The sequence below is a fragment of the Hylobates moloch genome, unplaced genomic scaffold (assembly GCF_009828535.3).
Source record: "Hylobates moloch isolate HMO894 unplaced genomic scaffold, HMol_V3 SCAFFOLD_19, whole genome shotgun sequence".
In the NCBI taxonomy this organism is placed as follows: Eukaryota; Metazoa; Chordata; class Mammalia; order Primates; family Hylobatidae; genus Hylobates; species Hylobates moloch.
The window spans coordinates 43909245-43933591 of NW_026652294.1; the positions used below are offsets into that span (position 1 = coordinate 43909245).

The 24347-nt window shown below is 50.9% G+C and overlaps 2 protein-coding genes across 12 annotated transcripts in view; one reads left to right on the forward strand and one right to left on the reverse strand.

Annotated features, from left to right (window-relative positions):
• Positions 1-14835, forward strand: part of ARHGAP44 (Rho GTPase activating protein 44) — a 205530-nt gene extending 190695 nt beyond the window's left edge. For 2 of the 4 annotated variants that reach the window (XM_032139111.2, XM_032139112.2), the window contains 3 exons: positions 3297-3472; positions 7778-8155; positions 13236-14835. In XM_032139111.2, coding sequence (XP_031995002.1) covers positions 3297-3472; positions 7778-8155; positions 13236-13375 — 694 coding nt within the window. In that variant the 3' untranslated portion in view covers positions 13376-14835. Of the gene's footprint in view, positions 1-3296; positions 3473-7777; positions 8156-10351; positions 10404-13235 lie in introns of all 4 variants that reach the window. The other 2 variants (XM_032139114.2, XM_032139117.2) reach the window with 2 other exon arrangements.
• Positions 1-24347, reverse strand: part of ELAC2 (elaC ribonuclease Z 2) — a 70590-nt gene that overhangs the window by 23331 nt on the left and 22912 nt on the right. For 3 of the 8 annotated variants that reach the window (XM_032139105.2, XM_058431879.1, XM_058431880.1), the window contains exons 15-26: positions 23271-23389; positions 21525-21621; positions 19665-19803; positions 19035-19073; positions 18798-18907; positions 18075-18174; positions 17876-17996; positions 17538-17616; positions 16801-16945; positions 16053-16166; positions 15329-15472; positions 8171-9682 (exon numbers count right to left, since the gene is read on the reverse strand). In XM_032139105.2, the coding sequence (XP_031994996.1) occupies positions 9533-9682; positions 15329-15472; positions 16053-16166; positions 16801-16945; positions 17538-17616; positions 17876-17996; positions 18075-18174; positions 18798-18907; positions 19035-19073; positions 19665-19803; positions 21525-21621; positions 23271-23389 (1357 nt within the window). In that variant the 3' untranslated portion in view covers positions 8171-9532. Of the gene's footprint in view, positions 1-8169; positions 9683-14806; positions 15000-15328; positions 15473-15509; positions 16167-16800; positions 16946-17537; positions 17617-17875; positions 17997-18074; positions 18175-18797; positions 18908-19034; positions 19074-19664; positions 19804-21524; positions 21622-23270; positions 23390-24347 lie in introns of those variants that run through there. The other 5 variants (XM_058431876.1, XM_058431877.1, XM_058431875.1 and 2 more) reach the window with 5 other exon arrangements.

Genomic DNA, 24347 nt, shown 5'->3' on the forward strand with positions numbered 1-24347 from the left:
TATGCAGGGGTTGCTGTTGATGACTTCAACTCAGAGGATGCTGGGTCCTGGCTGTGCACTTGCTAGGCCACAGATGGACCTGAGAGATGCAGAAGCGGGCACAGTGAGTTCATTGGAGAAGCAGAGTCTGAGAGTGGTGGGCCAGGTGAGGCCGACCAGGAGGAAACGGACCCACAGGCGGGAGATGGGCTGGGACCGCTTCCTTTTTGGACACTCATCGGCTTCATCCTAGTTTCCCATCTTAGAAAGGGGACTCAGTGCCATATGGTATTTGGCATATAAATGATATTTCTAAAAAGTGCTCCTTGAAGATGGATTCCCCCAGGCTCTGAAGGCATTCTAGGAACATTCTCGGTGGGTGGCCTGGCAGAGTTACTTGTGGGCAGGGAATGGCACCCTCTGGTTTAGATTATTTTAAAGGTCACTCACATTGCTCTATGGCCAAATGTCTTTCCCCTTTGCCCGGGCTGACCGGTTTTGTAACTTTTCCTTGGATGTTAGTGTTTTTTGTTTTACACCACTTTTTTATCTCTCCCCGCATGGATTTCTCCCAGTACAAACAGGTGTTCCATTGTTTTTGTTTGTGTTGTTTGTTTCTGTTTCCTGGATGTTTGCAGCCCCGATGATGTTCCCTCGAGTGGCCGGATTCTCGTTCTGGCTTCCCCTCCCATGAGGATGGCAGGCCCTTCCTTCCCTCTGACTGATTCCCACCCTCCCACTCCCTACCCCAGGCCCCACCTTCAGTTCTTTCCCTGGCTCTGTCCAGCCAGGCTCTGCCTCCACATCCTGCCAAACTGCTTAGCATGAATGCTAACCCCAAAATTCCCCTTCCTGCTTCTTGGCACCAAGCTCATGGGGTGAGTCATGCATCTTCAGAGCTAACTTGTCCTCAAACGTGCCTTAAGCATGCCTCGTTCATGTAGTGCCCCTAATAGCCAGTCTACGCCCCACCTCTCCCCATTGGGTCAGCTGCACCTATGCTGGAGAGAGAGGACAAGGCTAAGTAGATAAATACTTGTTTTTGTGCTGGAGGAAGTGTGTCTGGGCTGGGCGTGGTAGCTCACGCCTGCAATCCCAGCACTTTGGGTGGCCGAGGCAGGTGGATCCTGAGGTCAGGAGATCGAGGCCATCCTGGCCAACATGGTGAAACCCCATCTCTACTAAAAATACAAAAATTAGCTGGGTGTGGTGGCACATGCCTTTAATCCCAGCTACTCGGGAGGCTGAGGAAGGAGAATCGCTTGAACCTGGGAGGCAGAGATTACAGTGAGCTGAGATCATGGCACTGTACTCCAGCTGGGCAACACAGCAAGACTCTGTCTCAAAAAAAAAAAAAAAAAAGAGAAGAAGAGTCTTCCTAGTTCCTTGGATAGATGTGTGTCCAAAGGAAGGAAGAAGAGTCTACCCACCCACAAGAAGCAATTTTTTGGTTTGCTGATTATGAGATGTTTTTGATTGCTTGATTGGCCTTCCTCTTGATAGCGGCAGAGATAGAGGGAAGGGTAGGTAGATAATTGGCATTGATGCCCGGGTACCTGGTTACCGGAGCCTGAGGTCCTTGTCCAGCCTGAGTGAGGCAAGGGTTTTCTGTTTCTGTTTTTCATTAACAGAATAGAGAAATGAATTGTTGCTCTTTTGGTTCCTCTGAATAAAATGGTTTTTGCCCCTTGGGGAACGAGGTATAGCGTGTAAGACTCATCCCAAGAGGGAGAGAATGTGCCTCCACATTGAATGTGATCTCTCCTTTATTTCTTCGCATGAGGAAAATGACCTGTGCTTTGACGCTATGGGCTTCTCCGGCCCAGCTCCCTGCTCCCAGTCTTTCTCACCTCAGTGGACGAGAGGGCTCTATTCCTGTTGGATTTTTCTCCAAATTAACACTTGGAGTTTCTAGATCAGTTTAGGAAAGAAATAGGCTGTGCTTGCCTTTTTTTTTTTTTTTTTTTGGACAGGGTCTCCCTCTGTTGCCCAGGCTGGAGTACAGTGGCACAATCTCAGCTTACTGCAACCTCCATCTCCCGGGTTCAAGCTATCCTCCTGCCTCAGCCTCCCGAATGGCTGGGATTACAGGCACGTGTCACCACACTCGGCTAATTTTTGTATTTTTAGTGGAGACGGGGTTTCACCATGTTGGCCAGGCTGGTCTCAAACTCCTGACCTCAGGTGACCCGCCTGCCTTGGCCTCCCAAGATGCTGGGATTACAGGCATGAGCCACCATGCCTGGCCCAGGTTGCACCTGCTTTTGTGGGATAGAAACAGCCATTGCAGAGGATTTAGGTTCCTAGACTCTTCATGCCCCACCTATGGGCATCAGAATCCAGGTAGGTTCTAGCAAGGATGACAGATAGCTCCCAACTCTGGGGCATCTCCCCTGATTCACTAAAGGCCACCTGGAGTATTTTCTTGGAAAGGATTGAGAACACTGTGGGGGAAGTATGGAGATCAGTTAGTAATATCTACCGTCGCATGTCAGGATGACAAATCCCTGGTCTGTGGTGTGGAGTGAGGTGTCTTCTAATACGTGCTTCGTCCTTAGGAGAAGGCTGAGGAACAGGCTTGCAGTAGCGTTGAATCCTGTTTAGGAAACCTGGTGACCTAGGGTACCTCGTTGTCAATTCCAGAGATCAGAGGCCAGAGCCCTCACTGCCATCGACCTTCGCCTCTCTTGAAGCCTGGGACTGGGACTCAAGCTGGCCCACATTTAAGGGCATGGCCTGGATTTCTGTCCACTCTAGCCTCCACTGGAATGGGTATTGAGTTTGAGGATGAGTCCTAGAATCCCTCCTGCCTGGGGGGTGGCTGGAGGCTCAGGGCAAACAGCTGGAGAGCTGGGCCACAAGTTTGGCAGCAGGAGTCCGTGTCATCAGCACTCTTTGGGCACAGTGGCCCTAAGAAGTCCTGTTGGCTACAGTAGGAAAAACACTTTGGTGTTCCAGTTTGAGAATGTTCTAGAATTCCCAGGTTGATGGCAGGATACAGTGGAGGTGCTCAGGCCCCTGCCCTCACATTGCTCACGGTCTCCTTGAAGAGAGGAGGGCAGAGGCATGAAAAGGGCGTTGGCAGTGAGTGCCAAGTGCCACAGAGATGGGGGTGGAACCCAGGCCGTCAGAGCTCCAGGAAGGACAGTCACCCCGTGAGGCACCTGCGAAGGCTTTAGGAAGGGGCTGAGACAGACCAGAGCTGGGACAGACTTGCACGGGGCCCAGAAGGACACACAGGGCGGCCATCGGCAAGGCTGGTGCTGCAGCTCACTGAGTTCAGGGCTTTTCTTCTGTCTCATGTGCTTTCATTTCAGCACAACAAAAAGCAAGGAGCTTTCTCCAGGGTCTGCACAGAAAGGAAGTCCAGGCTCCAGCCAGGGCACGGCCTGTGCAGGGACGCAACCAGGGGCTCAACCAGGAGCTCAGCCGGGCGCCAGCCCCAGCCCCAGCCAGCCGCCTGCAGACCAGAGTCCTCACACCCTCCGGAAAGGTATGGCCCTGCTTCCCTTCTCCTTGGTCTCAGGCTGGAGGTGGCTATGACATTCCCTGAAGGCTCGTTTTCCTCTGTTAACTTGGATATTGAGAAACTGTGTGGTTTAGTGACTAATTCCCAGCTGGACATTAGAGCTTTGGAAGTTAAAAGGGATCGTTTCTCTATTATTCCTCAGTTTACTCATTTGACAGGTGGGCTCATTAGGGGCGTATAGAGGCCAGTGCTTCCCATACACCAAATGATGCCACCAGGGCAGAATTCATCGTCCACAATGATGTGTGTTTTCCAGAGACCTGCCAGGCCCTACCTCTGTCATTTGAAAAGCTGTATAGGGTCATCTACAGGAGTCTCCTTCCCCCCAAGGCAGCCTTGCACAGCTGCCTACCCCTAGATCACTCGTACAGGGTGACAGGAGGAGGTCAGGATAGCTTCTGTAGTACCTGAGTCTCAGCTCTGAATGCTTCTGCTCTGGCAGGCCCAAGAATGGCCACACTGACCAGTTATCTCTTCAGATAATCACTTCCAAAAGCTAAAGGCAGGCTCCGTGTTACATTTCATCAATGGGGAGCTGTACTGAGCGTACTTATCTGAACCTTTTTGGTTTGTTCTTACCTGTGTCATCTCTTTGCAAAGTCTTTCACTCATCTAAAATAATACATCATCCTGTGTGTTCTAAATTCAGACCACTTGCACTTCTAGGAGCGGCTTTTAACTCCTGGATTTGTCAAATAGGGCCCGGGTGTAGCTCATCCATGTGTTCCTTCTTGACAGGCCCTTTGCCAGCCCCCTTAGTTCCGATCTGCAGTGGCAGTTTCATTCTCTTCGTCTGCCCTCACCAAGCCCGTGGATCTTATTCGATCCCTACTCATTCCTTCTGCATTCTACACAAATTTATTAAATCCTGCTATGTACAGAGCTCTGTGCTTTCCAGAGAGGAAGGCAATGACAAGGCAAAGGTGTTGGCACTGTGCTGGGAGACACTCAGGGTACTGTGAGGACACCTGGGAGCATGCTTTCTAACTCAGGAGTTAGGACGGGTGGCCCAGCAGAAATGACATCGTGAAGGTTGAATAGGAGTTGGACCAAAGTGGCAGCGGGAGATTTCAGCATTTCAGAGCATTTCTCCAGCACCAGTGGTTTCTCCTTGATCTAGATGCCATATTCTTGGTTATTTTTATTTTATTTTATTTTTGAGACGAAGTCTCACTCTTGTCTCCCAGGCTGGAGTGCAATGGCACAATCTCGGCTCACTGCAACCTCCGCCTCCTGGGTTCAAGCAATTCTCCTGCCTCAGCCTCCCGAGTAGCTGGAATTACAGGTGCCTGCCACCAAGCCCGGCTAATTTTTGTATTTTTAGTAGAGATGGGATTTCACCATGTTGGCCAGGCTGGTCTCAAACTCCTGACCTCAGGTGATCAGCCCAGCTCTGCCTCCCAAACTGCTGGGATTACAGGCGTGAGCCACCACACCCAGTCGGGCACCTCTTTGTTTTAGAGTCCTTTAACTGGCTGGGCGCAGTGGCTCATGCCTGTAATCCTAGCATTTTGGGAGGCTGAGACCGGCAGATTGCCTGAGCTCAGGAGTTTGAGACCAACCTGGACAACATGGTGAAACCTGTCTCTACTAAAATATAAAAAAATCACCTGGGCATGGTGGTGGGCACCTGTAACCCCAGCTACTCAGGAGGCTGAGGCACAAGAATTGCTTGAATCTGGGAGGCGGAGGTTGTGGTGAGCCAAGATCGTGCCACTGCCTTCCAGCCTGGGCAGCAAAGCAAAACTCTGTCCCCAAAAAAAGAAAAAGAAAAAAAAAAAAAAGAGTCCTTTAACTTTCCCGCAGCTACAATACAGGGGTGATGGCTAAGTCATTGTCTCGTGCAGTGGGAGAACCAGGGCTCCTGTAGCAGCCAACCAGCCTCCTAATGCCAGTGACAGGTTGACCCTTTTCGTTTTTGCAGCACATTGGACCTCTGCAGGCAGTGTAGCCTACAGTGACTCAGGTCCCTTTCCCAAGTGACCTTCAATAGCTCGGACCCATCTTTTGAAAGGTATACATTTCTTCTCTACTCCCCATCATGCCCACAGATGGCACACTTAGCAGGTCTTGTTTTTAAATTTTTTTTTTTTAACGCCTCAGTCTTTTGACAGCGTGCCTACAATTTCACATCCTATTCCTGTCACCACCGGAAGTGGTAAATGTCATCACAGACATGGTGATGCATCCTCCGTCCCCCAGCTCCTTCGTGAGAAGGCATGTGCAAGCATTGATCCCTAGGGTCTCCACCTGCTTCTCACCCAGGGGTACCCCTGCGTCTGTCACCCATGACCACGTGGCTGCCATGAGCTGCAGTAGCAGCTGCTGGAAGCACTTCCTCTGTACTCAGGAAGTAGAGTTGAAAAGTGAAATTGGAAAGTTAAGTGGTTTTATTATGTCATGATTATGGAGTACTTGACTTGCATGATCTTATTTAATTATTACACTGCTGCAGAGAAAATCTTTTTCCTCCAATTGCATAGAAGATGTTTGAATAAGTTGACCCAGGGAATACAGTGGGTAAGTGGCAGGATAGAAATTTGAGCCCACGTTGGTAGGATTCTGAAGGGCATGTCCTTCTGTCCACACTGCAGACTGACACACCCAGTGAATACATGAGGTGTCCTCCTAACAGACCTTGTTCCTTGGAGTAGGGGTGGGGCAGGGTGAAGGAAGAGCTTCTGACCTCTCCCTTAGGACTTACAAGATAATTTCTTATAGAATCAGACCCACACACATGGCTGGGCGCCGTGGCTCACGCCTGTAATCCCAGCACTTTGGGAAGCCAAGTCAGGTGGATCATGAGGTCAGGAGATGGAGACCATCCTGGCTAACACGGTGAAACCCCGCCTCTACTAAAAATACAAAAAAATTAGCCGGGCGTGGTGGCGGGCGCCTGTAGTCCCAGCTACTTGGGAGGCTGAGGCAGGAGAATGGCGTGAACCTGGGAGGCGGAGTTTGCAGTGAGCCGAGATCGCGCCACTGCACTCCAGCCTGGGTGACAGAGTGAGACTCCGTCTCAAAAAAAAAAAAAAAAAAAAAAAAAAAAGGAATCAGACCCACACACAGCCAGTCCTCACTTAAGCCTAACAGGTTAGTGATCACTCTCTCAAGATATTTGCCCATCAAGCATCTCCTGGATGTTTGAATTTATTGTCTTTACCAATTCATTTTCAATTAAAGGTTTAATGGATTTGTCATTCTATGGGGTGATTGGGAAAAGGGAAATGAAGGTAAGGCAAAGGAGGTCAGGGCAATGATGTGCTTTGAAAAATGCAGTTGATTGGCCGGGCATGGTGGCTCATGTCTGTAATCCCAGCACTTTGGGAGGCTGAGGCAGGTGGATCACCTGAGGTTGGGAGTTCGAGACCAGCCTGATCAACATGGAGAAACCCTGTGTCTACTAAAAACACAAAATTAGCCAGGCGTGGTGGCGTGCGCCTGTAATCCCAGCTACTCAGGAGGCTGAGGCAGGAGAATTGCTTGAACCTGGGAGTCGGAGGTTGTGGTGAGCGGAGATCACGCCATTGCACACCAGCCTGGGTGACAAAAGCAAGACTCCGTCTCCAAAAAAAAAAAAAACTAATGAAAAATGCAGTCGATCCATACATGCTTAGACCAGAGGGTACGATTCTAGAAAGAAACAAGAATGAGAAGAAAGCCTCAGCAGCCAAGGATGCAGGATTGAGGCACAGCATATAAAGTAATGAAGAAACAAGGGTTCTGCGGCCGGAGGATTTGCTCACATTACCACTGTTACGGGAGCCAGAAGCCACTGGACAGCTTCAGCCACAAGTCAGTTTTCCATCCCGAGGACCTGCCCCTGGGTCAGGGCTCCTCTGTCCATTACAGCAAATTGAACTGGAGTCATCCTCTGCTGGACCCTGCCCCACTGACTCACTCTTGCTCAGAGAGCCGCAGCCATACCTCTCACCACTGGGAAGGCAGCCCACTCCTGTGGATGGGAAATTTGTTCTCTAGTTTGGCTGGGTGTGCATGTGTAGATCAGGGCAGGAATCCAGAAAAGAGGAGGAAAAATTAGTTAACAGATGGGAAGATAGGAAAACTTGCAGTTCTCGGTTAATTTTTAAAAATTGTATTGGCTGCTCTCAATGTGGCAAGAGGCCGGGGAGCAGGGCAGGGAGGTGTGGGTGGGTGGCGAGGGGCAGGAGGTAGGGACAGCTTTGAACGCTGAAGGGTGTGTGAACAGGCCCCACAAGTGGCTTCATTTAACAACTTTGTGTTTTGTTGTTGTGTTTTCTCTTTCAGTTTCAAAGAAGCTGGCACCAATTCCACCCAAGGTCCCCTTTGGCCAGCCGGGGGCTGTGGCAGACCAGTCCGCTGGCCAGCCATCCCCAGTCAGCCTGTCCCCCACCCCGCCCAGCACCCCATCACCCTATGGACTGAGCTACCCTCAGGGGTACTCCTTGGCCTCGGGCCAGCTCTCCCCAGCTGCAGCTCCTCCCCTGGCCTCTCCTTCTGTCTTTACAAGCACTTTGAGCAAATCGCGGCCCACTCCTAAGCCGCGACAGCGACCTACTCTGCCGCCTCCTCAGCCTCCCACAGTAAACCTCTCGGCCTCTAGTCCACAGTCCACGGAGCCCCCCATGCTAGATGGCATGTCCCCTGGGGAAAGCATGTCTACAGGTAACCGAGCCACAGGCTCCCCACTTTTTTTTATGAACTTTAGTGAAATGTGCCTAGGGGAGGGATTGCTAGTGTCACTGCCAGTGAACACATTCCTGCATGCTTTGAGATGACTGGGCTGGCACCAGGGGTAGCTCATAAGATCTCCTTAGAAGCCCACCAATGGAAAGCAACCCTGGAATCCACGTGTCCCACATGGGGGCTTCTTATGGGATCTCTCTTGGTCTAAGCCCACCAGCCTGGAGTTCTGTTTTTGCTCTTATTATTGGGGGTTGAAGACACTGAGTCCTTTGGAGTGGGGCCTCAGGAGAGGCTGGAAGCTGGTTATGATCACAAAACAGCATTAAAACTCAGGTATTTCCTGGGTAGAGCCCAAGCAACCGACAGGTATAAATGCTTATCTGGAGAACAGGGCCTAAGAACCCAAGATGTTTTTCACTGTTACTAAAATAAGCCTTGCTAGAAAACTATACTTCCAGATAGATATTTAGAGAGGGGTGAATTTCAAAAAACATGCATGTCTCCGTTCCCCTCCCCCAGACTCCCCTCCCTGACCAATTCCCTGAGGAGCTAATTGGACAAACCCACAACGACTTAATTTAGTTTGGATTTAAATTTAGAAACAAAGACAGAGCTCTCTTCCCCCAGAAAAATCTGTAAGCGCAAAATCACAAACACACACCACGTTTAGCCAAAACCATTCATTGGCTGGAAGGAACGAGACGTTTTTGGAACATCTGCCCAGACACTTCAACCACATAAGATTATAAAGTCAGGGGCATATTTGTGGTGGCTGCTAAAGTCATTTGAGCATTTTCCTTGTTCAGGGAGACAAGCACAGGGTTGAGCTGTGTCTTGGGCTACAGCCAACCCACTTAGTAAAGTGCAGTAGCATGGCGGTGAGCTGGAGCATATGTGTGCCTAGTGTTGTCCCAAGTAGCAGAAGGTGAGGCAGCTTGGGTTGGAACACACACACACACACCACACACCACACACACACATACCCACTCACCCATTTCAAATAACAGTGCTGTCCTAGGATGCACTGGGACTTTTTGTGATAATGCATTTTTCCCTCCATGTCCTTCTCCGAAAGAGTGATTTATTTCTTCCGTGATTAGACGGAAGCAGTGACCCTGTGGGGTTCAGCTCTGTGCTGCCTTTGAAAAGGCTAGTCCAATTTGCAAGTGTTTGTACTGGGTCAGATTTAAATATTACGGGGAAGAGCCATCTGGTGATTTGGCTTATTTATTTTTGGATGTGATTAATATTGAAGGTACAGCTGCTGTCATCTACCCTGAGGCTTATTAAAAATTAAGCAAATTTCTCCCTGGAAAATGCAGTGAGCACCACTCCCATCTTGGTGGGTCTTGGTGCTCAGGCGTTGTCTCCTGAAGGAGCCCATGATGGGAGGGCACAGGCTTGCTGCCCTCGGGGAAGGTCACAGCTGCGGAGGAGCTGAAGGTCACCCGAGCCAGGTCTCCAGGGCTGTTCCTCCCAATGTGTCACATCTGCTGTCTCTTCCAGCTACCCCAGGGAAGGGACACAAGGTAGTGTCAATAACATGGAATAGAATGAGCAGAAGATGGCCGGGCACGGTGGCTCACGCCTGTAATCCCAGCACTTTGGGAGGCCGAGGAGAATTAGTTGGGCGTGGTGGCACATGCCACTAGTCCCAGCTACTCAGGAGGCTGAGGCAGGAGAATTGCTTGAACCTGGGAGGTGGAGCCGAGATTGTGCCACTGCATTCCAGCCTGGCAACAGAGCGAGACTCCATCTCAAAAAAAAAAAAAAAAAAAAAAGAGCAGAAGATATCAATGGAGAAGCAGAAAAGAGCAGAAAGGGAGGAGAAATTGGGGAACAAAAGTGGGCAACAGAGGGCCTGGAGGCCAGCACCCCCAGGACTCTGAGAAGCAGAGCGGTTCACGTTCCATCTAGCAGGTTTAAGAACTCCTGACCTTCAGGATTCATAATGTCCCTCGCCCTGTGCGGACCCTATTTTAATGTCCTTTTGGCAGCAGACTGTTGTTTCGTCCCATACGTTCAGGTCTCTGAGCCAGTGTAGAATCCATCATGGTTTGATGTGGCCCGTCTGGGACTGTGATATTGGCATAGCTTTTTTTTTTTTTTTTTTGTGACGTTCATGTTTTGTCGTGTTGATTCCTTTCTCCGAATCCTATCATTGTGTTCTTGCAGCTGTGTGACATGAGTGGCGCAGTTTTGGATACGTGTGAGGGGGCTTTTCAGGGTAAGCTGGCCCCGGCCTCGCCCCTCCACCCCGCTAGCTAGCCAGGCCAGCTGCCCGCTCCTCCCCTCTGCTCCTCCTCTCTGCATGTGGCTCAGACCATTTGCATGGCAGCTTCACTCTCCAGCCTTCCCGGCCTCAGCAAGGATGAGTTTGATCCATGAGCTTATTTGGCTTTGGGGCATCCCTGGCCTCCTTTTCTTTCTTTTCATTAGGAGGAGCTGGGGGAGAACCCAGCCAGCCCCTTTTCCCCACCTTCTCTTTCACTAGAATCACATCTGCAGCTCCTCCTCCTCTGCTCTCCCTCAGGCTTAGACCATGGAGCTGTAACAGATCTGTTCTTCGTATGAGACTTTTGTGCTGGAGATGCTTGGTGCCTGGCACCCTGGGGGACATGCACCTGCTCACCTTTGTTTAGGAAGGCATCCTGAGGGGAGGTCATACCAGGTGCAGCCCAGCACAAGGTCCACACCACAGCTTGGACCCCATTTTCTGTGGCCCTGGGTTTGCACCAGCAGATCTCCCCTTCCAGACTTAGATCCTAACGTCTGGCTTCCTCCAGGCCGAGACTGCAGGCAAATCCTGAAGAATCCGTATCAGAGCTCATCCCGCTCCCCTTCTCCCTCATGGGGGAGGGGATGTGGATGTGGCCAGACAGATCCTTTCTATCCAACTCAATAAAATTGGGGGGAGCATTTATATCAGTATCTGTTTGGTTTCCTCCTCCTTTAAAGAGTAAATGCTCAAAGCATAACTGAGGGAAGGGCATGAAGGAAGCCAGAAGGACTTTGGTGTATTTGCCTCAGTAAGTAGGGGTGGCCAAAGTAAACCAGGTCTTCTCCCTGATTCGGCCCATGGTCCAGCAGAGACTACCGAGAGGCAGGCACCACTGACAGGTCTTCTGGCAGGTGCTTCCCGACTGTCCTGGAGACAAGCAGCCACCATGTCCCTTTTCCCAGGAATGCTGATGAGGGCTTCTGCCCCTGAATCCCATTCCCTTGCATAGTGACTCCTCCCTTGGGGGTGTCTTTAAGGGAGCAGCAAGGATAAAGGTATGACAGCTCACACAAGTGCTTGTTCTGGGCCTGTCTAAATTCATCACCGCCCTGTATTATTCCCATTTGACTGCTGAGGCACAGGGAAGGTAGGAAACTTGCCCAAGGTCACGCTCTTCCTGCCTGACACATTTGGGATTTTTGAATCGAAGCAGGGGAGCTTGTGCCCTTACCTGATAGTGAACCCTGCACAGTGAGGTGGGCCCCGGGCCACTCAGCCTCACACCTGTGTGGAGACATGACCCAAGCAGCCGGGGAAGGGCAGAGGTGGGTCTGAGGCCACCTGCTTCAGAGGAACAAGTGGCACTGGCTATTCCTCCAGTCCCACGCCCCAAATCTCTGCTTCTCCATCAGGCAGCAAAACAAAGACTGGAAGGACGTGAGGGCTGCCTGGGGGTTGGGGCAAGGGAGGACCTTTGTCCCAGAGCTTCCATGTTTGTATGATGTCTTTCAGGACAGTGTCCAAATGTATGTCTGTACACTTAGTATGGTATTCCTCAGTCTGAACATGCGTTCCCTTCCTTTGCCTCCTGGAGTGCTGCTCCTAGCCTTGCAAAGCTAAGTGAGGGCCAGAAACTAAGCAGGCAGGCCGGGCGTGGTGGCTCACGCCTGTAATCCCAAAACTTTGGGAGGCTGAAGTGGGTGAATCACCTGAGGTCAGGAGTTCGAGACCAGCCTGACTAACATGGTGAAACCCAATCTCTACTAAAAATACAAAAAAAAAAAAAAAAAAATTAGCCAGGCGTGGTGGCGGGTGCCTGTAATCCCAGCTACTCGGGAGAATCGCTTGAACCCAGGAGGCGGAGATTGCAGTGAGCCGAGATTGTGCCATTGCACTCCAGTCTGTGTGACAAAAGCGAAAACTCCATCTCAAAAAAAAACAAAAAACAAAACTAAGCAGGTGAAGGAGGGGGACAGCATGACGAGAGTGAAGGACCCAGGGGATCTGTGGTTCTTTGGCTCTCTGGCTGTAGCACATCCTGGAGGAGTCAGCAAGCACAGCCTCGTCAGTGTCCCCCCAGGGCGGTGGCTGCAGCAGCAAGGCCATTTTTAATGTGGTGTGGTAAACAGGCTGTGTGTCCACTCAGCTGCCAGTCTAAGGACTTCTGTCGTCTTTGCCGACTCACAGATGTCCAGACACTGAGCTGTTATTTCAAGTACATTTCTGCAGTTCATCTTGCCGGGAAAAATGACCTTTTAATGCTCCTAATAAGGATGTAACCAGAGGTGGGAGTTTTCCTGCAGTCAGGGACAGCTGGCACCAATGACAACCAGGGTCCTGAGGGAGACCTTCTACTCCACCCATGTCAGCCATCCAAAATGCAGCTGTTTCTTAGAGTGAGGACACTGGCTCAGGGTTCCCCCATTCTCTCACAGGCTTGAGAGGAGAAAGGGGTCCACTGTCCCATGCCCTGTCCCTGCAGATTCTGGGGAATGAAATGCAGTCTGACATAGATCCCCAAAAAGATGTCATTGAGACCTACTCAGCATCCTTCTCATCAAGAATAAAGGACCCTGTGGCTTGGCAGGGAAGCGCTGTTCTGGCCTTTCTCTCTGAACCACGGCGGCATATCTTGGGTGCTTTGGTTCTACGAACTTACGGGGTAGAAGCAAAGCAAGCATGAGCACAACCTGATTGTGCAACAAAATGCTTCAACCAACCTCCAAATCATCTATCCCTAGAGTAGCACCACCCCTGCTTCCTAAGGCTTGCCTGCAACTAGGTTCTCATTTGCCGGGAAGCCTCCTTTCAACCACCTCTCTCTCTGCCACCTTCCAGATCTTGTCCACTTTGATATTCCCTCGATCCACATAGAGCTTGGGTCGACGCTCCGCCTGAGTCCCCTGGAGCACATGCGGCGACACTCAGTGACTGACAAGAGGGACTCGGAGGAGGAGTCTGAGAGCACCGCCCTCTGACATGGTACCGCCCATCCTGCCTCTCGTGTACATACATCACGGGCCCTAGGAACGCCGCCAGGAGCAGCGTCCGTGAGCTTGCCAAGTGTTCTCTGCTGGCTCTTTCCCTGCCACTGCCAACACGAGGTTGGAATCTGGCAGAAAATTGTGATCTCCAGTCCGTGTGGTGATGCTGGTGGTGCAGGTTTTGTTTGTTCCTTTCGGGTGGTGACTTCGGCCTTTTGTTTGACCTTTGCCTTTTGACTTTGTGCCTCTTTTGATCCACTTTCAGCCTCCATGCCAAGCAACACCCACCTGTCCATCCAAGGCTGGTCAGGAACATCTTTTGCAGGGTCGGGGTGGTGTGGGAGAGGCTCACTTTGCCTGGTTAGAGCCGAGGGCTGCTACCTTTTCCTTGGACGGCTCATGTCAGGTCTTGCAGGATCAGTTTAATGGCCACAGAAAGGAGGCAGGACGGCAGGGCCCCTCTCACCCACAACTGGACCAGGTCTGGGATTCTAGCAGTCCTGGGGCACTGACCTTTGCCAGCTACTCGGGGGAGGGCTTGCCACTGGAAAACCCTTCAGGCCGCCCCCATCAGTGGGCTCTAAATGGCTGAAAACAAAAATGTTTCACTTCCTAACAAAACAGTTGTTTTCCTTTTTCCACTGTGTGACTGAAAGCTCCTATATCATTTTATATTTCTGAATCTATAAAACAAGCCTGACAGTGTCGGGAGGGCCCAAAGGTGGCCTCCATGTCCCCAAATATATTGGCTATATGAGAGTAATTTTACCCCTCTAGGTACCTAAAGGCACCCAGCTCACTAGTCTGTGGGGTCCTGGAGCCTGTCTCTTCTTTCTGGAGGTTCAAACTGAATAGCAATAATTATGTTACCCAAAGCATGTGGAGGAAAAGTGAAACCAGCCACGGAGACACCGGCCCACGGGCTCGGCCTGCGGTGTAGCCTGCTTTGCTCACCAGCGTCAGCCGCTCATCCCTTCTCATGAAGTCCCATCTGGTCATGGGGACGAGGGCCGGGAGGGCACCGGGTAGCCTCCTCACACTTGGGGATTAGGGGAGTGAGAGAAGATTTGGGCCATGCATGCGAAGTCAAAGTTTAAAATTTTATCCTTTTAAAATAGATATAATATACCTATACATGATATAATATTTGTATATATGAAATCTCTCTATATTTGTTTAATTTGAGCCATTCAATCTAAACCGATGTACAGGTGTACAATGAAAAATTTAAATGCTTAGTTATTTTTCCCAACACAGTGTAAAGTCACCCTCCTCTGAGAGTGGGATGTGCAGACTTTTGATGTCACAGCTTTGCTCACTTCCTGGCAAGGGCAGTTCATGCCTCAATTTGTAATGGGAGTCTGGGGTAAGGGTGGGGGTTGAAAGTTATCTTTAAATACATGTACAAATCGTTGTCAAAAGTAATGTTATTAAAATAGATTTATTATCCCTGAGCTTGGCATCTGTTCTTGCTTTAATAAACCTGCGGGGACATGGCTGTCAATCTCAAATGCGCGCCTGGATGGAGCCTGAAGGAAGGTCACCACCTGTGTAAAGCCAGGTCCCTGGTTGATCTCTCGTTTGTCATTTGAGTTTTTAAAGCTCTTTTCACATTCTCCTGGGTAGGGAATATACACAATAAATACTAGATTCGACTTGGAAAATGCTCTCCATTTGTCAAACACTAATCCGCGTCTGTAAATCCTGCACGGTCAATGGAAACCAGCCCCATGTGCCAGTTCTCAACACCTTCATGGGCAAAGTGATCCTCACTCTCAGTATGGAAGCAACACAGCAAATCTATTGTCTCCACTTTTACCCAGAACAACCAGAAGACTTGCATTTCCCTGACCAATTACACCAGCCCGGCCAGGCTCTCACTGATTGACAGGGAAAGCATGCCCTGCTGTGAGCTGGCACAGCTCGAGTTCTGTCAAAAAGACTTACTTGGCGAATAAGGGTGGCTCTCTGAGGACAGGTTCCAGAGGTGCTCACTATGATGGGAGCTGACTTCCAAGCCACTCGGGTACCAGGCAGCTGCCACACTACAGCAGAGAGCCTTCTCCAAGGTGGAGCACAGCAGATCCTGCTCTGTAGCAGCAGTAGGAGGAAGCAAAAGAACTCACAATTGCAAACTCAATCTTTATTGCAGCTGAAATACTATTTTCGTTGAGTCTCGGACACTTAGACCCAGTGATCCTGTTACTCTGCTTGTCTCTGGTGTGCAGGGAATCACTTTTCTGGATTAGAGGAAAGGTGCTGTCGTCTGTTTCCATGACTTCTTTAAAAACTGCCTTGAAATGAAATTAGTTCATCTGCTTGCTTGCATGTGGCAGCCTCCTGTCCCGCAGCTGTGCCAGGCACCAGTCCTAAGAGGCGTCTACAGACTAGCGCTTATCTGGGAGCCCAAGCCTCAGCACAGCTCCATACTACCTATCCTGAGCTGCCTCCTGGGGGACCGTGCTCTTCAGCTTCTATCAGCAAGGAGGGCAGATACGGGTGTGCGTGCGTGGGGCAGAAGACACACAGCCTTCAGAGTTCAGGGTCTCCCAGATCTTCACTGGGCTCTGACTTTCTTGGCCTGTGGCTCCTCTGTGTGGGCCCGTTTCTGCTGAGGCTCCCCGTCCTCCAGGCCGCCTGCCAGCTCCCTGGACAGGAGGGCCGCCCGTACCTGCCGCAGCTCCCGCCTCTCCCTGCGCTCCTCCATCTCCTCGATCTCGCCAGCAAACAGGGCTTTCAGTGGGGGAATCAGCTTGGGCATTGTTGGAAAGTCTCCAAAGCAGACCTAGAAGACACAGTAGAAGGACATGTCTCAGAGGGGCAGGGGTGGGGGACAGGAGCTGGGAGGGATGCAATCGTGTGCTCACACAGCAGCGCCAACGCCCCTTCCTTGGCACAAGCCAACGGGCCGCAGCTGAAATGGAAAAAAAGAATGGCATGGAGGGAGCCCTCTAAAGGGGCAGAGGCTCCCAGGCCTGGCTAAGGGCCTCCGGAGAGGGAAGGGAGAGCAGTCCAGATGCTCTCAAAATCAAGCTCCTGAAAAACGAGGCCTGGCTCGGGCCCTGCCCCTTCATTCCGGAAGGCCAAGGGTCAGGCCTGGCTTTCCCACTCACAAGAGGCAACCACCTGTCTCACAGGTCTGTGCTGAGGCTCAAATGCCATGACTGTGAGCAGTCCAGGCCTAAAAGGATTCTCAGAAATTTCCAGTGAACTGAGACTGAAGACTAGTTGGCCCCTGCAGGAGGTGGGTCTCACCAGCAAACCCAGCGTGGTTCGACCTGGTTAGTGATGGGTAGATACCCTTTTCCCACAGTGGCCCCAAACAAGAAAGCAAACTCCAGCTGACCGTCCTACTCAGTGTGTAGAGTCCCGTCTCCCTGCCCCGTCCCTGCCCTGTGCTGTCCACGTGACATACAGACCTTCATGTGGTCAAAGGCAATTCCCACTTTGTCGTTGAAGTTGGGGCTGAAGAGGGGGACCTTGGCGTAGCGCTGGCTGAAGTGGTTCAGCATGATGAACTCCGCGTTCATCCGCATCCCCACGTTGATGGCTTGGGACGTCGTGCTGCAGGTGAAGGACAGAGCAGACTGAAGTTGAACCCAATTGCAAGACTGCAAAGCAGACAGTGGCACAGACCCTGGTCATCAACTGCCAGGGCACCTGGGGAAGCCGGTGGGTTTTCTTAACAGGCACCTCCGTAGCCAGCACAATCTCCCCTGAGGGCCAGAGCCCTCATACACACCCCTGAATGAAGCCCACCCTCTGTGCTGGCTGCCAAATCTGTCCATGAGGACACCCAAGAGAAAGCACAGGGCCCACCTGGGGTAATGCATTCCTTTGTTGAAATTAACAGCCAAAAATTCAGTCCCCCAGCCCCCACCTTCCCCTGGCAATTCCGTGACGTGGCTTATAGTTTATTCAGCCGATTTCTAAATGCTTCCAAAAAACTGTGCCTCACTCTAGAACCTTGCCTAGAAAATTCCGCAAAAATAAAGGCCAAGGGCCTGTGAGCACTGCCACAGGTCAAGGAAGCCCCCATAGCCCTTGATAGGAAGCAGGGCAGCCCCACATCAGTGGAGACAAACGACGGCTGCTCAGTGTCACGTAGGGGGGAGGGAGAGGATGTGGGCGACAAGGACTGACCGGCCTTTGCTACCTGTGTGTCTTTTCCACTGCTTCCTCTTCCAAACCATCTTCCAGGGTGGCTTCATGTATCAAGAGGGTGGCATCTTTCCCTGGAGAAGCAGCACAAGGATCAGGGCAGAGTTCTCTGCGAGAGCAGCACATAGCCTCAGTCACGTGCTGTTTCCTGGTCTCAACACTCAACTCCCCTGGCCCTGGGTCTGCCTATTAGGATGACAACCAGAGACTCTGACGGTGGGGACCTGAGTTTCCTGCCCGTGCTGACGTTTCCCTGCAAGCTCACCTGCATTCACCTCCAGCTACACAAACCCCAGAGCAACCTGAGGGTGGCTTGCTTCTTCCCCTACTCACCCATCTGGACCAGAGCCTCGCAGGGCATGGTGTCCCCGGAATAGACCACTTTCCAGCCAGAGGTGTGCACCAGCGCACAGCCAAACGCATGCTTGCAGTGCCGCACCAGACAGGTCTGAAACTAAAAGGGCGGGGCTGGAGGGCTCTGCAGCTCTGCTCCCCACCTCGCCCCCACGATGCCTACAGCTGTGCCCCTTACCTCTTCCAAATCACATGTTCCCAACAGCGAACTGATCAATCTTTCCACTGCAGGACTGGAGATCTCAGCCCCTTCCTGAAGGTATTTGGCAGGAATCATACTGTAAAAAGATAAAACATTTAAAATGATAATAAACATTTCTTGGACATCTGGAACCAAAGTTTAAGTCTTTGGCTGGAGAACCCCAAAATCATTCTTAGGAGAAAACATGATTTAAATCATAGTCACTAAGATGAGGAAACAGCAGTCAAATATAAAGAGCCAAACCAAAGCCTCTAGACCACTGGGAGAAACCCACCAGGTGAATGCTGCCTCCAGCTCAGGCAGCACAGGCCACGGATGGCTCCAGCAGAGAGGCCTCCTTCCCCTTGGGGTGAGGATGGTGCCACCTGCCAGCTAGCCACACACCTGCTATGGACATTCTCTGTGCTAGCCACTATCTGGGTGCTTGGCTCTGGAACTGTCCCATCAAGAAAAGCTGCTCGAAGTTTAGAAAGCAGCTCAGAACTCAAAGCTTCTAAGAACATAAGCATTACATGGGAACTATCTAATGGTTTCTGTCCTTCAGCCAAAGCACTTCTCCCCCTGCTTCTGCCATCTGGGACCATGTCAAGGGCAAGGCTGCTGGGGGATATTGGTAACTACCCCAGTGTCAACCTTGAGCTTCTGAAGGAGGTGGCAGCAAGCAACAGCCCAGGGGGCCAGGCTGCCCTGGATGCTCACCTGATGTGGTGCAGGACCTCTTGGCACTGGTTGTGGTACTGCTGGAGCCAGGCTTTGAGCTGGTTGGGGGCAACCACCAGCAAAGGGTGAAGTGGCTTTCCCAAAGACGCCTGAAACAAAAAATCCAAGTGCCGACTCAATGACGGAACATCTCAATAAAAACTGGAGTGCCAGCAGGCATAGCGGATGACGTGTAAACCACTGAAATGCAAAACGTCAATCAAGTGCCACACTTACCAAGGCTCGTTCTCTCTGCAGCAAGATATTTAGCAAGCCCTGGCAAGGAAACAGGAGACATGCATTAGCCAGGCCCCAGGGCGATCTTCTCCTTCGGGTTAGGGTCTGGAGTCCTCGCTCTTGCAGGAGCTGCCAGCCCTATGTCACCCACCAGCCTCTAACACAGCTGCAGTAGGGGTGGCACATGCTAAGCCCCCTGCGCCATGACCCTGAAATGTCACAGGCAGAAAGCAACGTGACCCGTGTTGGGAAGAGGGCAATGGCCCAGGGCCCGGCACCCCAGGAGACCAAGGTGAGGGTCTCACAGCCACACCTCCTGCATCTGGCCAAAGCTTCCTCTGAGCAGGCCGTGTGAGATTCAAGATTCAAAGAAGCCTGGGTAAACTCAAACCTGTCCTGCTGCAGGAAAGGAACTAAACAGAAAGAGAAGACATTCTTGTTGCACAGGACGACTATGTTGAGTTTTGTAAAAGACCATTTCCTAGCTAGAGATGAGTAACAAAAGCTCTGGGCAAGTTTGGAAGTGGAGGAAAAGACGCGGCCAAAGGGCCAACTCAGCGTGGCAGTGCCTCCTCCAGGCTCCAGCTTTGTGGTCCAGCCCCCAGCTTTGTGGTCCAGCCCAACACTCACCGTGTGGTGATCTGCGTGCAGGTGGGACACAAACACAGCAGCCAGGGTGCCCAGGACCCTGTCCACCTGGTCTCCATAATGACGGAACAGCTGCCCAAACGTGCCCTCACCACAGTCCAGTAGCAGAGACGTGTCGGGGCTACAGAAGAGACGAAGAAGAGAGTCACTGCCACTGGGAAGCTGCTGATGGTTCAGAGGCTGATGTCTGCTTTGGACAAGACCAGGAAGCAACTGCAGAAATTTCTGTCTCTCGTGCTTTGCTTTGAGGAGCTAATATAAAAGCCAATTCATTTAACCATAAAGGTAATTTTACATGTGTCATCCTCTTTATAGCAAAGAAGTATCCATGGAACCCTGAAACCCTTTCAAGTAGACTTACACAAAGGCTGGGCATCAAAAAAAAAAAAAAAAGTTTATAGGAGGCTTAAAGCATTTAGTCCTAACAATGAATCTGACTACGCAGATTGACTGTGGCCACAGCCTCTGTTGAGAATACCAGGACAGGCACTGGGCCATACGAGACTCTTTCTAGGTCCAGCTGCCATCGGACTTTTCCCCCTTTGCAAGCAGTTGGGGTTTCCTCAGCTCATGTCCTCAAAGACACCTGGTGCAGGGCGGGCTGCAGGTGCTTCATTCAGGGAGCTAGTTAATGCAGACTCCCACGTGTCACTCGGGGTTTCTGACTTGGTTTTAGGTAGGGCTCTGGAAGCCGGGATTCTGATAAGCTTATTGGGCTATTCTGCTGTGCAGTCCATTTCAGAAGCTCTGCCCCAAGGGAGAGAGAGTGCTGACCCGCTCTGGCCTCCTTCCCTCTCTGGGAGGAGCCACGAAGACTGAGAGGGCTGCACCCATTTTGCAGAGAGAAGCCTCGGTGCTAAGATATTACCTTCTGGGGGAAAAAGGAGTCAGGAGGCAAGGTGGCAACAGCACCTTCCCATTAGCTTCAGCTGGTTCAAAAGCCACTCGCAGGGTGTCAGGTCAGCAACTCAAAAAGCCCTTCTTCCCCCAGGATCTCAGCCCCCGGGAGAGGCTGGCTTATTCCAAGCTGCTTTATTGCATGTCCTCATCCATAGAGAAACACACCCCAAATTGTATATTTCTGATGTCAGGGCGCATCTCGTCACTGCTGTATATATTTAATGCACTATTTGGTTGTTTATCATCCACCATTAGCAACTAAGATGACAAAGCAAAATTTAAAAACAAACCTGGTAATTCACAATCTTACTTTCTTCACTGCAGAGATAACATGTACATTTCACAACGCATTTGACTAATCTCTCTGCTGATGACCCCAGGCAAACCCAAGAGAATCAACTAAAAAGCATGTCAAGGGGAATCCAATAAAGGGGCTGAACACAAATGTGCAAAACCCTAAAGCTTTTTAACATACTAGCAACAAATAGCTGGGGGACAATACCACGTAGCAATCAAGACCCCAAGTCCCCGCTCAAACTTCAGATGACCCACTTACCAGCTATAGGAACCACAGCAAGTCGCCTCTCTGAGTATCGGTTCACCCATCAACAAAATGGGTAGTTACTCACCACTTCATAGGATTAATGTAAAAATTAAACGAGCTAATTTCTTAGCTAGGTGTACTTCACACAGTAAAATCAGCTGTTTATTAAAAGACATCATGGGATGAATTTTGATGATTCCCAGGGTAAAAGTTTGCTACTGAGGCTATAAAATGCAGTAAGGCCACGCTCCTCTCCTGGACATTCCAGTCGACATGACAAGTAAGTGACAGGGCTTGATACCGCTGCATTTCAAATCGACTGGTGAGTACAGCAAGACTTTTGTTTAAAAAGTAAACATGCCCTTGATGGAAGGACGCTTCCTGGGAAAGCAGCATACCTTATGTTGACAAGTGTAGCACTGACATTTCGAGTCTTCATCGGGATGGCAGACCCCGTTCCAAGGAAGATGATTTCTGGGTACTGACTTCTTTTCTCTGTGAAAAAATCCATGTGAAACAATCCATTCCTTTGGGTCAAAAGTGAGCCAGCATGCAGCCATGAGAAGATGCAATGATTTGAATATCATTGGTTTGTCCCCAAACCTCATGTGGAAACGTGCTCCCTAGTATGGCGGTTTTGGGAGGCGGGGCCTAGCGGAAGGCATTTGGGCTACGGGGACGGATCCTCCTGAGTGGCTTGGAGCTGCAGTAGTAAGTACTGGCTCTCAGGAGACTGCATTACTTCTCAAGGGAATGGATTTGTTCCCAGGAGAGGGGGTTGTTATAAAGCCATGGTGCAGCTCAGGTTTTCCCGTCTTCACAAGCGTCCACTTCCTACTTGCGCTCCTCTGCCATGTTATGGTGCAGCATGAAAGCCTTCACTGGAAGCTAGGGCTATGACCTTCAATTCTCAGCCCGCAGAACTGTTAACTAAATAAACCTCTTTTCTTGATAAAGTACCCAGTCTCACATATTCTTTTATAATAACAAAAAACAGACTAAGACAGATGGGTAAGCAACACAGTTCTATCCAGCTTCCCAGGAGGGGGACTGGCAGGCCCCTGGCAACCGCCCTAAAACAAAGGACTTCACACCAGTGTGGAACAGGCTATTTGTCACCAAAGGGCTAAGAAGAACAACAAATAAATTCTCCAGTCCTTTCTTCAAAAGAATGGCTGTAATTCTTTTACATTTAAAAAATGACGTTTCTTTATGCTGGGAACTGTCATTTATTTCAAGAGAACAGTGTGTGCCTTGCATCCAGCTCTTACTGCAAGACCATGCACTTTGGTCGCATCCTCCTAGCCCTACAAGGTAGGAAATGCTCTGCTTCCCAAGGAGGAAACAGGCTCAGAGGCCCAGGTCTCCAGTGAAGATGGTAAGAGGCAGGGTCAGGATTCAAATCCAGGGAGACCCGACGGTTCCAAAGCCTGTGCCCGGCCCTCAGCCTCAGTTGAGTCACGTGGCCAAGATCCTCCATGGTTGTGCATCCGCAAAGCCAGGACTAGATCCCTGTCAGCCAAGTCCCTGCTCAAAGCTCTTTCCACAGGCGTTCACTAAACCATTTCACTCAGTGCGTGCCTTGCCAAGAATGCCTGGGTGCCATCGCCAAATGCTCTGATTGGGTGGGATGGGGCACAGGAATTGGGATTCTTTCTTTTTGTGAGACAGAGTCTCGCTCTGTTGCCCAGGCTGGAGTGCAGTGGCACGACCTCGGCTCACTGCAAGCTCCGCCTCCCAGGTTCACGCCATTCTCCTGCCTCAGCCTCCCGAGTAGCTGGGACTACAGGTGCCTGCCACCACGGCCGGCTAATTTTTGTATTTTTAGTAGAGACGGGGTTTCACCATGTTAGCCAGGATGGTCTTGATCTTGTGACCTCGTGATCCGCCCGCCTCGGCCTCCCAAAGTGCTGGGATTACAGGCGTGAGCCACGCGCCCAGCCAGGAATTGGGATTCTTAAACTCCCTAAAGCCCCCTCCTCCAATGACTATAATTCTAACGTAGAGCTGAAGTAGAGAAGCCCTAGATTAGACTGAAAAGCCAGGTTAGAATGCGCCCTACCAGCACTCCACTTAATGCTATGAAAACAGCAGCAGGGGGCACAGCCCAGCAAAGAAAGCCTGCTCTGCAGGCTCCCACTCACCTGCTGGGGCTGGGCCGTCCTGCGCACTCCTCCTGTACTCCTGCACACTCTGCTCGAAGTTGGGAAGCTGCAGCGCCTCGTCTATGAATTCCTCAGGATTGCAAGTAATAATGGCATCCCTGCAGGGAGAGAGAGAAGTATCTCAGGTGACAGACAGGGTACATGGCCTCCGCAGACCCCAATGTGGATGTCCAGAATAAATTCAGGGGGACAATCTGCAGGAAGTTCCTTCAGATCAACACTGAAGGTTAAGTGACTAGGATCTGGGGCAGTTCTGCTCCACCGCCTTTTGGATGCTGCATCGCTCTGCCTCAGGGCCAGTCAACGGGGCACTACTGATGCTCAGGGCAAGATGGTTTTTTTCTGTGGCCAGTGCTGCTGTCCTGGTGCAGTACCTCTGACCTCTACCCACTAGCAGCACCCACTACCCACCTCCTAGGCTGTGACAACCAAGAATGTTTCCAGACATTGCCAAATGTCCTCTGAGGGGGTCAATGGTCTGAGCTGAGAAGCAGGGCCCCTAGAGGAGTGACTCTGAAACTCATGTTCACACCCAGGAACCTTGGCAAAACGCAGAAGCCAATTCAGCAGCTCTGCAGTGAGGCCTGAGAATCTCACTTTCCTAGCAAGCCCCAGATCACACGGAGGGACAACTCCTTGGACAGGCGGCTCTTCAACCTCGCAGAGCATTAAAATCATCTGGGAGCTTGTGAGTCCCAAGCCTAACTCTCAAGATTCTAATTCACTAGGTCTGGGGCAGGCCCTATGCAGTATTTTTCACAAGCACAAGGTAAATCTGAATGTCGGCTAGGGCTGTGTATCACTGCTGTGTGTTAAGAGGCTGTGCAGATGCCGACAAACGGACACCAGGTTCTTCAACCCCATGATGTTGCCTGTGGGCCCGAGTCTTGCTAGTATAGTCTCTTAAAGGGCCCCAACTACCCAACCTCAACAGCACACAGCATCCTCCAGTCATAATCCAGCACATGCTCTATTCTAATACAAACACTGTGGAGTGGGCAGAAAACTTAAAATCAAGGTTCAGATCTTTAAAAATTAAAACAGGCCGGGCGGGGC